Here is a 16147-nt window from a genome sequence, read left to right as displayed (position 1 = left end):
TTTTTTTGTTTACGTAGAAAGCAGAAATCATTTCCCGGTGGCTTCATTGCAGACACTACCCAACAAGAGAAAGACAAGGTCTTAGCGTCCGGCGCCAGAGAGCTCCTCCTCTCCATGCCCAGGACTCCCAGCTCCCCGTCAAAGGTCCCTAGGTGCCAGTGACGCTAGCCAGAACCCCCGCCCTTGCCCCGCCCAGCACCTGGTGCGAGCAAATCCCCTTCTCCAAGCGTCCCATCACCCCACCCTTTGGTGATTCAGAGTCCTGGAACCAGTCAAGGCGCTAATTTAACTTGATTTGCAGAACAAGTACGCTGTGCTGCTACACAGCCGTCTGTTAAATCTTACTTGATTTTGCGCTGCTGGGGAAGCGGAGTGCCTGCACCGGGTCGCTGTCGCCGCGCCATGAGTCCTGCCTGGCCCTGCGCCCCCGCAGTGGTGCGACGCCTCGGGGGGCTGACCCTGTTCCTGCTGTTGCTGCTGCTGTGTCCACTTGCTGCGCGGGGTGAGTGGGGTCCGGGGACCCAGCCCCACTGGTGAACCCCTAGGCTGTGTGGGAGGGGCTGGGTCTGTCTCCGTAAAAGCCGAGAAGTCTGGGGACTAGCGGAGGTGAGCGATTTAGGCGTCGGAATTGATCCCTTAAGCTTCTGCCTTTAAGGCTCAGCGCTCCTACTGTCCCTATCCCTTGGGGACAGGGAGGATTCCGCTGCTAACCCGCAATTAGGGGTCTTGCTGTGCCGGACCCCAGCTGGCACGGCTTTAGGAGTGAGGCGGAGAGCGCGGAGAAAGCGCTGGCTGTTTGCTGAGCGGCCAAACACCGGGAAGCCACGGGCGGGGCCCCAATAGAGTGACTGGTCAAACCCCCAGCCTCTCTTTCAGGGAAGGAAGCCGAGTAAGCTGACCGCTATCGCTCCTAAACAGAGTCCAGTCGGGTGCAGCACGTGAAGCTACAAATGTGCACATCTCCAAGTTAACGTTTCAGGGGGGAGTCTGTCTTACTGTGTGCCTAGCAACAGTATCTAAGTGGACATAAATACTCAACCCCTTTTTAAAAAATGAAAATAATGAAGGGGAGGGATTTATTTTCGACTTCTTTTAGCCTTGAATTAAATGACAAGACAGGAAGACTGGCAAATTCTTGGTGTGTCAGTCAGTTCGGCACTGGATGGCAATGTTACATGTGCATCAACAGCCACTGCTGCTTCCCTTATTGCCTTGGGAAAGGAATGTTGCTACAAATTGAAAAGTGGTATTGCCTTCAGTCCCATTTTTTCCTCTCTAGGTGACTGCAAGCCTCCTCCGGATATACCTAATGCTAAACCAGGTTTGGAAGGTCAGACAAGTTTTTCTGACCAAAGCATAGTAACATACAAATGCGAAAAAGGCTTTGTAAAAGTTCCTGGCATGCCAGACTCAGTGATTTGTCTTGTGAACAAATGGTCAACGATAGAAGAATTTTGTAATCGTAAGTTCATTTCTTTTTTAGGAAAGTTATGGAAATGGAATGTATCTTGTTAAGTTTACATTTATCCATCTTTAGAATGACTGGTAATTGATAGTTTTCTAGCATTATTAAACCCCAGGGTACGCCTGTTGGCACTTCACACTCCAGCTAATTGATGGCATTCGGAAACAGGTCCTGCTTCTCCATTAAGATCCCCCTCCACCCCCACACACTGTACCTCCTGGTACGACTAACAGAGAAAATAACCAAAAGATTCTGCTCTTGTTTAGGGAATAATACATTTAGGATAAAATGAACATGTTTGGCAAATTACACTGAGGCACATAACATAGGTTCTCTGTTTTCTTAAATTTGATTTTTCTAAGGTAGGACTTGCCAAATACAACTCTGTGATGGCAGTTGAAAATGTCTCTATCTATATTTATGTCAAAATCTGTGCTTGGCTTTATATTAGCTTTGCCATATACAAGTAGGTATAAAGATAAGACTACATTCCTGCCTTTAAACAAGTTGGAGTAATGGAACTTCCATAAACATAGAAACTGCCACCTCAGTAATTTTTGAAACCATCTGTGAAATGGGCTTTAAGATTTTTTTTAACCTATCTGTGATAGAAGGCAGTAGGTTGAAGTGCATAATCTTTGCATATGTGTCATGTGACAGTTTATAACTCCACTACATATATTGCTTCACCTAATTCTCTAGACAGCTCCAGGAGGTCAGTAGGAACTCACCCTCATTTTACAGTTGAGGATACAATCCTTCAGAAGTTTCCTATCTCCCTTGAGATCGGCAGCTCTTCTGCAGAAGAGCCAGGGTTCAAACTCGAGTCTCAGCACCCCATCCACTATTCCATGCCTCTATAAATTCATATTTTCCCAGTTGTTTAAAGTTTGTTGATAGTTTTATGTACATATTGGCTCATCTGATCCTTGTCCCAATAGGTTGTTGTGGGATTAGGTGAATTTAGATGTGTAAAATATTTAGAAGTATATCATAATTATTATTGTTACTATTGTTGTTGTCCCGGACATTAATCCAGGGGTCTGGGAGTAACAGTTCTCATCTCCCTCGGTGCTACATGAGGCAGGGTAAGAGAATTGGCATTTACTGAATCAGTGCCAGACTTGTGGTAGCAACATAAATGGGTTATCTTTTTTGAATTGTGGGCATAGTAACATTTATGTACCAAATCTACTTTACAGGCCTCTAGTAATTAGAAAATACAAGCATATATTTGAATATGCTTTATGCATTAAAAATGCCATATTGATATTAATATAGTTAAATACCAAATATGTACAAATAAGTATAGAAAAGGGGTGATATAAGAACCAAATTATTCCAAATAATGAAATATAGAATATAAAATAAAGTGATATTACTCTTTGTTGCTTTTGTTAATACTTTTAGGTAGCTGTGATGTTCCAACCAGGCTAAGTTTTGCATCTCTCAAAAGTGCTTATAAGAAACAGAATTATTTCCCACTTGGTTCTGTTGTGGAATATGAGTGTCGTAGAGGCTTCAATAGGGAACATTCCCTATCAGAAAATATAACTTGCCTTCAGAATTTTACATGGTCCAAAGCAGATGAATTTTGTAAAAGTGAGTATAATTTTAAAGAGTATTTTTAATACTATGATATTTGGTGAAGTAGTATTTTATCTTTTATTCATGCTGAAAGTCTATGTATACATATTATTATTTAGACATATTCTTAAAGGAAACATTACAGTCATTTTATTTTAAATTAGAGAAACTAAATACTTGTGAAATAGAAATATTAATTTATTCCCAGATTTCACATTTAATTTGTTTAAGGTTAACTTAAATATGTATTCTAAATATGTTGCTTATTTGAAACTTATAAAATGACTAGGGTTTGAATAGGTTAAGGAAATGAGATTACCAATGGTTCATATGATGAATTTGTGTAGATGCGCCTGATAATTTAATGAAAGTAACCATCTGTATTGTCTTCTAGAAAAATCATGTCCCCAACCTGGAGGAATAATAAATGGTCATGTCAATATAACAACTGACATATTATTTGGTGCATTAATCACCTTCAAATGTGATGCAGGGTAAGTTTTCACATACTAAACTCTCTATATTTAACAAATGAAAAAAAAATGGGATGGAAGATGGATTTGTGGCCAGTGTTTACAAGTTAACAGCAATAAAACCACCCCTCTCTTCAAAGATTCTTCTCATGAGCTTATCACAGTTAAATTTAGTAAAATAAGCTTAAAAAGGAAGATTTCTAATACCTCTAAATTCTCTAAATTCTTAGATTTCAGTACATATGTGAATAATTATAAAATTTTAAATGTGATTAGTAAAAACACCCCTATATTGATAATACTTGCAGAAATTAAAGCAAATGTTAAATAAAACCAATCTTTAATTTACCTAAATAATCAATTTGCATGCTTCTTATATATGCAAAATATCATAGGTTAAAAACATTTATTCCTCTTGTGAAAATATCATCTAACATAAAGTTTTTTATATGTTCTTTATGTAGAAAATAAGCAATCACTCACTGAGTATTATCAGTGTCTCAGACATTGCTGAGAACTTTATATTAATTTTCTCATTTAATATCTACAAATTGATTATCACATTTTACTCTCTGTATGTGTGGCCATTTTTTTATAAAATAAAACTATCAGCATCTCTTATCTCCTGTACTAGACAAATGTTTGGATCATTAATATCAAATCTGGGAGTGCTTTGAGCCCTTTAAATATAGGTACATTCTATTACTCTATGAAGCCTATATCGATCTTTTACAGTTCAGAAATATAAAATATTTAAACATCTATCTCATTTTAAAATGTTTTCAAACACTTTAATATTTCTAATATGTGCCCCACCCAAATAAGACATATTTTTCATGTTTTATACTTTATCTTTTAGATGTCTCCTTTTTAAATTTAATTGTTTCTTTTTCTTTAAGCCATGAGAACTTTTATCAAGTATTATTTTGTCTCCCATCTATTGATATAGAAAATATTTTGGAGAATTTAAGAGAGCCCAATTTCTTTTTTCTTCCCTCATTGTTTAGGTACGAATTAGTTGGTGCACCTTTTAGTTACTGTGTTCTTGTAGGAGAGAATGTTGATTGGAGCGATCCCTTGCCACAGTGCAAAGGTAAGACTGAAAGAGTCTAAGTACTCATGATGTGGGGCTCAATAATTAATGACACATTACTTTCTGTGCATTAAGAATTATTCACCATATATATTTGTAGTACCCTTTCCTTCTAACGTGTGTTTTAGTTTAATGACTTTTATTCATAATGCTCCTTAATTTATTAGCTTCGGAGATAATGGATTAAAAACAAACTAAAGTTGGTATTGTGTTTGTTCATTTATTATTTTGTCTTTTCTTCTAACAGTCAGGTAAAGTAGATAAGATATGGAAGTCTCTGTCCTAAAACCCAGCCTTTCTCAAATAGGTGTCCCCTTCTTGCACTGTAAGGGGCCTCTGATGCATGTAAATGGACAACTAGGTCCATACACCCAAGTTTCTTGTGACTCTTATCCTAACTCCACTGAACTTTGGGGGAGAGGTATGCCCAATCAGCAGTATAAACCAGTGGTCCCCAACCTTTTTTGGGCCATGGACCGGTTTAATGTCAGAAAATAATATCCAGCCTTTAGGGTGGGATGGATAAATGCACAAAATAAAATTATGCAACCAGCGTAAAAACTGTGGTATTTTTAAATATAATTGTCGAACTTACAAGACAAGCATCAAGAGTGAGTCTTAGACAGATGTAACAGAGGGAATCTGGTCATTTTTTAAAAATAAAACATCATTCAGACTTAAATATAAATAAAATGGAAATAATGTACGTTATTTATTCTTTCTCTGCGGACCGGTACCAAACGACCTACGGACCAGTACCGGTCCGTGGCCCCGGGGTTGGGGACCACTGGTATAGACCATCCTCAAGAATATGGATCATGTGTCTTGAACAGCACATATACTAAAATTGGAGTGATTTAGAGAAGATAAGTATGGCTCCTGAATGAAGATGACACACAAACTTGTGAAGCATGCCATAAAAAAAAAAAAAAAAAAAAAAGAAAGAAAGAAAAAAAAAAAGAAAGAAAGAAAAAAAGAAAGAATATGAATGAGGAGAAAGGACCCTCTCAGGACCTGAAAAGGATGTTGGCACAGGAAAGTGTGAGTGCCAGTGTCTGAAGCATAATTTAGAATGGGGTGGGGAAGGAGATCTCAATGAGCAGAGCTCTTCACCCTGGCAAATACCCAATCTAGTATAGAGAGGCACAGCTAGAGGAGGGCCAGAGCACTGCCTTTTAGAATGTGGCTTTTTAGGGCAGGAGTCCTACTTGCTGAGTTCAAAGATGATACTGATTGCAATGGCCTCCAGCCTTCATTATTGTATTCCATTAATGTTTCATTGATACTCTACCCAGAGTGATCCATCTGAAACACAGACATGACTTGTCTTTCTTTCTTAAAGCTTATTAGTATCTCCTCATCACTTACAAAGCCCAAACTCCTTGGTATAATATACAAGGCTAGTCATGGTCCAGCTACTTTTCCACACACATGTCTGGCCTTCATACTTTATGCTCTACCCATGCAAAGTACTGTAGTTTTCCATCTACCCATATCATGCCTTATACTGCTGACTCTGCCTAAAATGTTTTCCAGTCCCTTTTTGCTTGACTAATGGGTGTTTTTCTTTCTTAGTTAAGGATCTGCTCTGGTAGTCCTTCTAAAAACTTTCTCTCACCTCCTAGGCCAGTTTACTGTCCTTTCTACACCACTGTGCATGCTTCTGTGATAACGCTCACTATTCTGTATTGAAATTATCTCTTTACATTTCTTTTCCCACTATATTTGAAGACATAGGAGCGATACTTTACTCCATTTTGCATTTCCATGTATAGCACCATGTCTGCTGTATTAGGTGCTCAGAAAACGTAAACTGAACTGAGGGTAATGCGTGTAGTCATCACACACCTAGTCTGGTGTGCACCAGATTGCTTTTGATTTGCTACTTGCTTTGATTAATGGCCTAAAAGTAATTGTTAAATTTGCTAGTTTTCTCTGAGTACTTAAGTTCATTGATGTGCATATGTGATCACATTACTTTTTTACTTAAAAACAAAGAAGAGAAGAACAACTTCATGGCTCTACAGAATGTGGAATAACTGAAATATTTATCAGGGTACTGGCAAGGGGAGGCCTCTTTTTATACTATAATTAGAGTAACTCTGCTTACATATTTTACAAATTCAACTGCCTAATAAGATTCGCTTTAAATAAGAGGCTATGAATCAATACATGCCTAAAAATTTTTATCCTAAAACTCAAAATCTAATTCTGACATTTAAGACTATTTGCTCTATATCCAGATGATCCATTCTTATTTCCCAAGTATGCCATTTGAATTTCCACTGTCTTTCATTTGGCATTATTTTCCTAGGGCAGTGATTTTTAACCTTTTTTGAGCCGTGGCACATTTTTTACATTTAGAAAATCCTGGGGCACACCACCTACCAAAATGACACAAAATGACACTCTAACACAGTACATATTATACATATAGTTAATAATATAGTTTCTAAATGTATTTATACTCACACCTGACTATGTCTCACGGCATACTGGTTGAAAAACACTGCCCTAGGGAATGAACAGTAATGCCCTCTTCTCTGCTCTGTCTTAGAAGAAGTAAGTGTATATCTTAGGTTTAAACTCAAGTTTATTTAGTCCCTAAAGTCTCAGCCCTGTTTTTACCCCTGAACTCCTTTATTTTTCTAACACCAGTTTGATATTTGTACACCATGTGCAAACTTAAATGTAATTTTTATTTAACACGAATATTGTAAGTCTTATTGCAGTCATGTGCTACATAATGACATTTTGACTGCATATATGACAGTGGTTCAGAGGAGTATAACAGAGACTAGGTATGGAATAGGCTAAAGCATCTAGGTTTGTGTAAGTATGCTCTATGATCTTTGATCAATGATGGAATTGCTTAATGCATTCCTCAGATCATACCCCTTTGTTAAGCTATATACGACTGTATTTCTATAAATTGTTCTTAAAGTTAACATTCTTGTTTTGCATTTGTATCCAAACCTCCAAATATACTATCCATGACTTTATAGGTACTTATAAGCATCCCATTGATAATGCTGAATTTATAAAAAATGGTAATTTTGTTTTTTTAAAGTAAAATATTTAACAAATTTTAGTCTTATTTACCTGTTAAAATACCTTGACAGTTTCATTAATTTAAAATATGTTGAAATTATTTTAAAGAAATTTTTTGTCCAGAGTCACCAGAAATCAACAATGGAATAATTCAAGGGCAAAAGAACTCTTATGTATATAGACAGGCTATAATACAAAATGTATTAAGGGCTTTACCCTAATTGGAGAGAATTTATTGTACTATAAAGTAAAATATGACCCCAAGGGGAATGGAGTGGCCTGAATGCAAAGCTGAGCAGTTTACATACTTATTATATGTTTACCCTTGGAGATATATATATATATACACACACACTTCAGAGAGGCTATGAACTCCCTGAGAAATGAATGTAAAATGTTGTGCATAGTGTATTTACATTTTTCGGGGGGAGGGGTTCAATTTTTCATCAGATTTTCAAAGGGATCTATGACTTCCTAAAAAGAAAGAACCACAGATGTGGAGAACATGTGGCTACATACAAATAAAAAATAAATACATGCATGACATATATGAAAGTATATACACACATAGATGCACACGCATACATACATCTGCCTCATGTTTTTAGTGAATTAGCTTAAATTTGCTGTTTCTATTTTTATTTCTCTCTTATTTTAAAATATTTAAAAATTATTCCCCTCTCTACCCTCTTTCCTTTTGGCAACCAACATTTTTTTCTCCACATCTATTAGTCTATTTCTGTTTTGTTTTGTTTATTCATTTATTTTGTTTTTCAGATTGTACATATAAATAAAATCATATGACATTTATCTTTCTCTCTTATTTTATTTAGCACAATACCGTCTAAATTTATCCATGCTGTTACAAGTGGCTAGATTTTATTCTTTTTATGGCTGAAGAATATTCCATTGTATACACACACACTTTTCTATCCATTTATCTATCAATGGACACCTAGGTTGCTTCCACATTTCCATATCTAGGCTATTACTATTAATGCTGCAGTGAACACAGAGGTGCATGTATCTTTCTGCATTAATATTTTATTTTCTTCAAATAAATTCCCAGAAGTGGAATTGCTGAATCATATGACAGATCTATTTTAATTTTTTGAAGAATCTCCATATTGTTTACCACAGCGTCTGCACTAATTTACAAACCCACCAACAGTGTACAAGGGTTGGTTCCCTTTTCTCCACTTCCTCACTAGGACTTGTTCTTTGTTGCTTTATTAGTTATAGTCATTCTTACAGGTGTGAGGAGATATCTCATTGTGGTTTTAATTTACATTTCCCTGGTGATTAGTGACATTGAACATCATTTCTCATGTCTGTTGTCCATCTGTATGTCCTCTTTGGAATAGTTTTTATTGAGGTTCTTTGCCCATTTTTTAATTGGATTATTTTTTGAGGGTGTTGGTTGTATGAGTTCCTTATATATGATATTTTGAATATTAACTCCTTATCGGATCTATCAATTGCTGGTATTCTCCCATTCAGTCGTTTTTCTTTCATTTTGTTGATGGTTTCCTTTGCTGTGCAAAAACTTTTTAGTTTGATATAGTCATATTTGCTTATTTTTTCTTTTGTTTTCCTTGTCTGAGGACATATATCCAAAAATATATTGTTAAGAATAATTTCAAGGAGTTAACTGCTTATGTTTCCTTTTAAGAGTTTTATGGTGTCAGGTCTTATGTTTAAGTCTATAATACATTTTTAGTTTATTTTTGAATATGATGTAAGAAAATGGTACAATTTTACTTTTTTTTGCAAGTATCTGTTCAGGTTTCCCAAAACACCACTATTGAACATACGATTTGTACTGCATTGTATATCCTTGCATTCTTTTCATAAGTTAGTTGACTATATAAGCAAGGATTTACTTTTGGGCTCTCCATTTTATTTCCTTGATCTGTATATCAGTTTTTAGGCCAGTAACATACTGTCTGATTACTGTAGATTTTTAGTACAGTTTGATATCAGGGAGTGTGATACCTCCCAATTTGTTACTTCTCAAAATTTCTTTGGTTTTGAGGGGTCTTTTGTGGTTCCATATAAATTTTAAGCCTAGTTGTTTTAATTGTGAAAAAGATGTCATTGGTATTGTAAGAGAGATCACCTTTATATTGCTTTAGGTAATAAGGACATTTTAACATTATCAATCCTTCCAATCTTTGAGCAAGGTATATTCTTCTATTTATTTTGTATCTTCTTCAGTTTCTTTCTTCCGTGTCTTACAGTTTTTAGAGTATAAGTCTTTCACCTTTTGATTAAATTTATTCCTAACTACAGGTATTTTACGCTTTGATGCAGTTATAAATGGGATTATTTTCTTTAATTCTCCTTCTGATTGTTTGTTATGTATATAGACAGGCTATAATACAAAATGTATTAAGGGCTTTACCCTAATTGGAGAGAATTTATTGTACTGTAAAGTAAAATATGACCAAGGGGAATGGAGTGGCCTGAATGCAAAGCTAAGCAGTTTACATACTTATTATATGTTTACCCTTGGGGAGATTATATATATATACTTCAGAGAGTCTATGAACTTCCTATAGAAATACAGCTGATTTCTGTTTATTGATATTGTACCCTGCAGCTTTCCTGAATTTATTTATTTGTTTTAGTAGTTTTTTAGGTGGAGTCTTTTTTGTTTTCTATATACAGTATTGTGTCATCTCCAAATAGTAAGAGTTTTACTTTCCAATTTGGATGTCTTTTATTTTTTTTCTTATCTGAATGCTGTGGCTAGAATTTCCAAAGTTTTGGTGAATAGAAATGGTGATAGTGGACATCCCTGTGTTGTTCCAAAATCTTTCAGCTTTTCACCATTGAATGATATTAGCTGTGCGTTTGTCATATATAAGTTTTATTATGTGGTGTGTTCTACCCATACCCACTTTGTTGAAAATGTTTATCATAAAAATAATGATGAATGCCATGGCCTGATAGAGCATCATCCCAAAGTATGAAGGTTTCAGATTTGATCCCTGTCGGGACATATACAGGAACAGATCAATGTTTCTGTCTCTTTCCTTCTCTCTTCCTCTTCCTCTCTCTAAAATCAATAAATAAAATTTAAAAAATAATGATAAATTTTGTCAAATGTGTTTTCTGAATATATTGATATAATCATGTGGTTTTTAGTCTTTATTTTGTTAATATGATGTATCATATTGATTGAGTCATGGATGTTGGCCATAATTGCATCCAGGGATAGATCCTACTTGATGATGGTGTCTAATTCCTTTGATGTATTGTTGAATTCATATTACTAATATTTTGTTGAAAATTCTTGCATTTATGTTCATCAAGGATATTGGCATGGCCTGACCAGGAGTTGGCACAGTGAATAGATAGAGCATCAGCCTGGGATGCTGAGGCCCCAGGTTTGAAACCCTGAGGTTGCCGGCTTGAGCATGGGCTCATCTGGCTTAAGCTTGGGCTCACTAGCCTGAGTGCGGGATTGCTAGCTTGAGCATGGAATCACAGACATGACCCCTAAGGTGCTCTGCCGAAGCCCCTCGGTCAAGACACATATGAGAAAGCAATCAATGAACAACTAAGATGCTACAATGAAGAATTGATACTTCTCATCTCTCTCCTTTCTAGCCTATCTGTCTCTGCCCCTCTCTTTCTTTCTTTTTCTCTCTCTCTTGTGTGTGCACTCAAAAAAAAGAAGATATTGTCTTGTAATTTTATTTTAAATTTCTTTGTCTGCTTTTAGTATCAGGATAGGACTGGCTTTATAGATTTGCTGTTTCTTATCCTTTTATTTTCATTAAGTTAATACAGATATCTCTTAGTTTACACAAAGTATATAAAAGCAGTTTGTTTTATACAATTGAGGGGATTCTTAGATTGAACTAAGAGATCTAGACAGTGATCATACTTTTCTTTGTTTGCTTCATTAAATTACATTTATTCATATTCTGTTCCCAGGATTTGACTATTCTCTTTTCTTCATCCTCTAGACTTTTTTCCTTACTGCCTTTTCTATACTCTCAGAATCTTTAGAAATGCTTTGTTTTATCTTATTTTATTATTGATTGATTTTAGAAACACAGAGAGAGGAAGGAAGAGAGAGAGAGTGAGAGCAGCCTTCATTTGTTGTTATACTTAGTTGAGCATTCATTGGTCCTTTCCTGTATGTGTCTTGGCCAGGAATCAAACCCTCAGCCTTGGTGTTTGGGGCTGACGCTCTAACCAAATGAACCAATTGGCCAAGGCCTAGAAATGCTTTTAAAATATATTTTTGAAGAGATACTTAAAATATCAGTGAAGTTATATTATAAACCTGCACAGTACTAATCAGTAGCATCTGTTTAAATAGTGTCATATTTTATACTTGAAATTCTATCAGCATGAATTTTAAATAGGATTGCTTGTTAAAATAATTGTTATATAAATAGTATACATAAATATAGTGAAATAATAATAAAACCATGAAAATGAATGTAAAGTGAGAAATAAAACCTATCCTTATCCTTCTATCAGAAGTGACCATTGTTTTCAAATTTTTGTATTTTACCCTAGAAAGTAAATGCACATATACATATTTCTTTTTGAATTGTATTCAGTTAATAAATATATCATTTATTTTACCAGTCTACTTCTGAAGGGAATTTAGCTTTGGGGTTTCGATTTAAAAAAACACACAACTATTATTACAGAAGATCCTGCAACAAATATTATTGTATATCTGTTCATTGCACATGTGTAAGTACATTTTATCAATGAAGTCCTTGTAGTATAATTACTGTAGCAAAAGTATATGCATTTAAACTTTTGATAAATGTTACAAACATTGTTTCCAAAGAAACTACTAATTTCTTCTCTCACCAATATTGCCATCATCGTGCTGATTCACTGCACAGTTAATGATAATAGTCTTTATGATATGGAGATGTGACAATATAAGTAGTGAAAATGTTGTTTTATTTAAATTTATTTAATTATGGGTTTTTATATGGTGTTTAAAATTTGGTCAACTTTATATTTATTTTCCCATCTTTTTTTAAATCACCAGTTATTTAGAGCTTACTTCTCTGTACTAGTGGCTAAGTAGATTATGGAAATGTTCCCATTATAGTAACTACAAAACTGGAATAGATTAAAATAAATAAATAAATAAATAAATAAACTAAAAAAAACACAAAATAAAAAAAATCCTATTTTTAAAGACATAAGATATAGCCATGGGAAGAACTAGGACTGAGTAAACTAAAATTCCTGGGGGTGGGGAGTAAAGACATATCATTCTGAGAGGCCCTGAGCTAAAGATTCATCTGGATCCAAATAAAAGACCACTGCCAGGGAAGACAGAAACTAGCAAAGCTTTTAATGGTTGTTGAAATTGGGTTCTTCAAATACAGACCCAGTTTTTTCCAAGGGCCTTTTGCTGATTCTGGGGCTGCACGTGAGACTGGGGAGCTAGACCCAAAGCTTCCAAAGTACAAAATTAAATCTCTCTGAACCTTATGGTATTTGGACAACAAATACCCATCAGAGGTACAGGCATGTATTAAAGATACAAGCAGTCTCTCCTCATTAAGACATTGTGTCCACTTTGAAGCTATATGGGGAAGGAGGCCAGACAGCTGGGCTAGGGTATCTGTGAAGGATAGACCTGTATCTTCCACAATGTCCCTGGGTTGAGGAACCAAATATCTACCAAGCTGTTAATAGAAGCCCAGAAGGGCCACTTTCAAGGAGCAGAGGCAAGAGGGAGTCTCACTCACATTGTAACCCAGCTTCTCTCATGAGCTGAGGATGTGATCACCTCAGATCAATTACAAGAGAGGGCCCTGTTTTTGGAAGATCTTATCATCTGAATTTTTATATGCAATATATGACACACAATAACAAATTATTAGACATGAAAAGAAGCAAAAAAATATAACCAAAGGAGGAGAAAATAAAACCATATCAAGAAGATCCAGATAATGAGTTAGTAGTGATTAATGTGTGTAAGATATTAAAAGAAAAGATAAACAGAATTTGTATCTATGGAAATGAAGTAAAATAAGAATTCTATAACTGGAAAATATAATATCTGAAATTGAAAATGTAGCAGATAAGTTTAACAGTAATTTGAACATAGCAGGAGACAGTATGAGGAATTGGAAGAGAGATCAATTAAAAATGCCCAAACTGCTGCACAAAGAGAAAGAAATTGTAAAATATAGATAAGAGTTTGAGATATTTTAAACATGTTAAACTACTCCAAGATGTGTTAGAAACAGAGGAGAGAAAAAAAGAGAAATAAAAGCAAGAGCAAGAGAAATATCTAAAGATACTGTGAATTTTTCAATATTAATTATATACATCAACCAATAAATTCCAAAAACTCTCAGGTCTCTTAGAAGAAAAAAATAAAACTATTTACAGGTACCCCATAGCAAAAGTTTGGAAACCCCAAGAAATAAGAAAAACACCAAGACACAAAAACACACATTCTCATCTTCAAAGGAGCAACAATAAAACTGGTCACTGACCAGCCCACGTGTCCATCAGTAGATGAGGAGATAAAAAAGCCATGGTATATTTACACAATGAAATACTACATGATCATAAAAATAAAGGAAATCTTACCTTTTGCGACAGCATGGATAGCCCTGGAGAGCATTATGCTAAGTGAAATAAGCCAGTTAGAGAAAAACAAGTGCCATATGAGTGGAATCTCATGAACAAAATGAAGTAACAAACAAAATAGAGACTGACTTATACATAGAGAGCAGGCTGACAGTTCTTGGGTGGAGGGGGTTTTGTGTGAAAAAAGAAAAACCAACACCAAAAAACAAAACAACCCTCACGGATATGGACAACAATGTGGAGATTGCCGGGGTTTTGACTGGGGGAGATACAAGAGGGTGTAAGGGGGGATAAATGGCTATGTTACAGAAACTTTACTTGGAAGGGGTGAACACATAATATGGTGTACAATAGATGTGTTGAAGAATTGGGCTTCTGAAACCTGTATAGTAGGTTAACCAGAGTCACCCCAATAAAATTTAATTTAAAAAAATAAAGCATGAGAATGAAGGAAATAAAGAACAACCTCCCCTTTGTCTCAGGTGATGCACACTTTCACTTGTTTACTGGAACTTGTGTCTTGCTAGTAAGCAAACCGTTTACCTAAATAAAGTCTCTGTCTTTATTTTATTGTGGTTTTTCCAAAAAAAAAAAAAAAAAAAAACAAGAAAAAAAAAACATCTTGTCATTGACTCACAACAAAAATTATGGAAGCCAAGACAATAAGAAGAAATGTTTAAAATGCTGTAAGAAAATTACTGCTAACCTAGGATTCTATACCCAGTGTACATGTCCTTTAAAACTAAATGTAAAATAAAGATGTTCTCATATGAAAACCAAAGGAACTTTTCACAAGAAGAGGAGACCTGCACAGAATGAAAAGCTAAAGGAAATCCTTCAAGTGGAACAAAGATCATCCCAGGTAAAACATGAACACGCCAGAGGAAGTAGAGAGCAGCCGCGGGGGTAAATGGATACCGACTTTGCAAAGGACTGCAACATCTTATTGGAGTTTGAATTCTAGGTAGAATCCAAACGTGCAATAGCATTAAAAAAATCTGCTCTGTGGTATAGGAGAGAAAACTGAAGTTCAGAGGAATTAGAGAACTTGGTCTCTAGGATGTGGTGAAGCAGGCCTAGCCCTGCTCGGTACTGCCTTGGAAGAGTCTGCATAAGCAGTCCAAAGGCACGCAGGCCTGAAGACCTACAATTTTACTGTGTTGATATATGTGATTCTCAGAATAAGATCTTAACTGAAGCTGCACTTCAGATACTTACTTGTTAGCTCACCTAAAATCCAGAGAGGAATTGACATATGTAAAGTTGGTAACCAGCACAAGAGGAGAAAAGGGGAGTTATTTTATTGATTTATTACTTTAAAAAGCAGGTGAAACAAGTGAAGTTTCCAAGGTCACTAACATATACTGAAAGCTGCAGAAAAAGTGACTCTGTGATACTGTTGTGATGATTACTGTTGGTCCAGTGTTTGCATCCTGCTGTTCTTTGGTCTTAGCATGAGCAAAGGAGGCAATTTATGAGAATTAGATCATTGCTGACTCTTGACATTGGCTTTCTTTCTTCACAAAGAAAACAGTTTAAGTATCTCAATACTACTTTAGTATATTTAGTTGCTTGTAGGTACAATTTATATTAAAACAAAAACAGTTTAGCATTTTAGTTTCTTGGGAAATGCACAAGATTTGGTTTCTTAAATGTCATTTAAGTGTTTATGGAGAAAGAGAAGAGTCATTGAGTAAGCAACTGGTTCCTAAAACTTAACAGCATTATTTAGCTAATTTTTCAAAACATTTCTCTTTCACAGAAAGTCCTCCAATTTCCAAGGTCACACCAACTTCTCAGAGACCCACCACAGTGAATGTTCCAGGTACCAAAGCCCCATCAACTTCTCAGAGACCCACCACAGTGAATGCTCCAGGTACC

At 35.5% G+C, this 16147-nt stretch overlaps 1 protein-coding gene and 1 non-coding gene across 5 annotated transcripts in view; both read left to right on the top strand.

Annotated features, from left to right (window-relative positions):
- Positions 1 to 260: 260 nt before the first annotated feature.
- The window catches only part of CD55 (CD55 molecule (Cromer blood group)), a 37240-nt gene continuing 21353 nt past the window's right edge, over positions 261 to 16147 (top strand). For 2 of the 4 annotated variants that reach the window (XM_066361865.1, XM_066361867.1), the window contains exons 1-6: positions 264 to 502; positions 1280 to 1462; positions 2876 to 3067; positions 3447 to 3546; positions 4533 to 4618; positions 16029 to 16142. In XM_066361865.1, the coding sequence (XP_066217962.1) occupies positions 403 to 502; positions 1280 to 1462; positions 2876 to 3067; positions 3447 to 3546; positions 4533 to 4618; positions 16029 to 16142 (775 nt within the window). In that variant the 5' untranslated portion in view covers positions 264 to 402. Of the gene's footprint in view, positions 503 to 1279; positions 1463 to 2875; positions 3068 to 3446; positions 3547 to 4532; positions 4619 to 16028; positions 16143 to 16147 lie in introns of all 4 variants that reach the window. The other 2 variants (XM_066361866.1, XM_066361868.1) reach the window with 2 other exon arrangements.
- Positions 5439 to 5542, top strand: LOC136396562 (U6 spliceosomal RNA). The gene has a single exon (XR_010749826.1). It is a non-coding gene; the product is annotated as a U6 spliceosomal RNA (small nuclear RNA).

This window comes from Saccopteryx leptura, chromosome 2 (assembly GCF_036850995.1).
Source record: "Saccopteryx leptura isolate mSacLep1 chromosome 2, mSacLep1_pri_phased_curated, whole genome shotgun sequence".
NCBI classification, from domain to species: Eukaryota; Metazoa; Chordata; class Mammalia; order Chiroptera; family Emballonuridae; genus Saccopteryx; species Saccopteryx leptura.
This window is presented reverse-complemented; position numbering and strand designations above follow the sequence as displayed.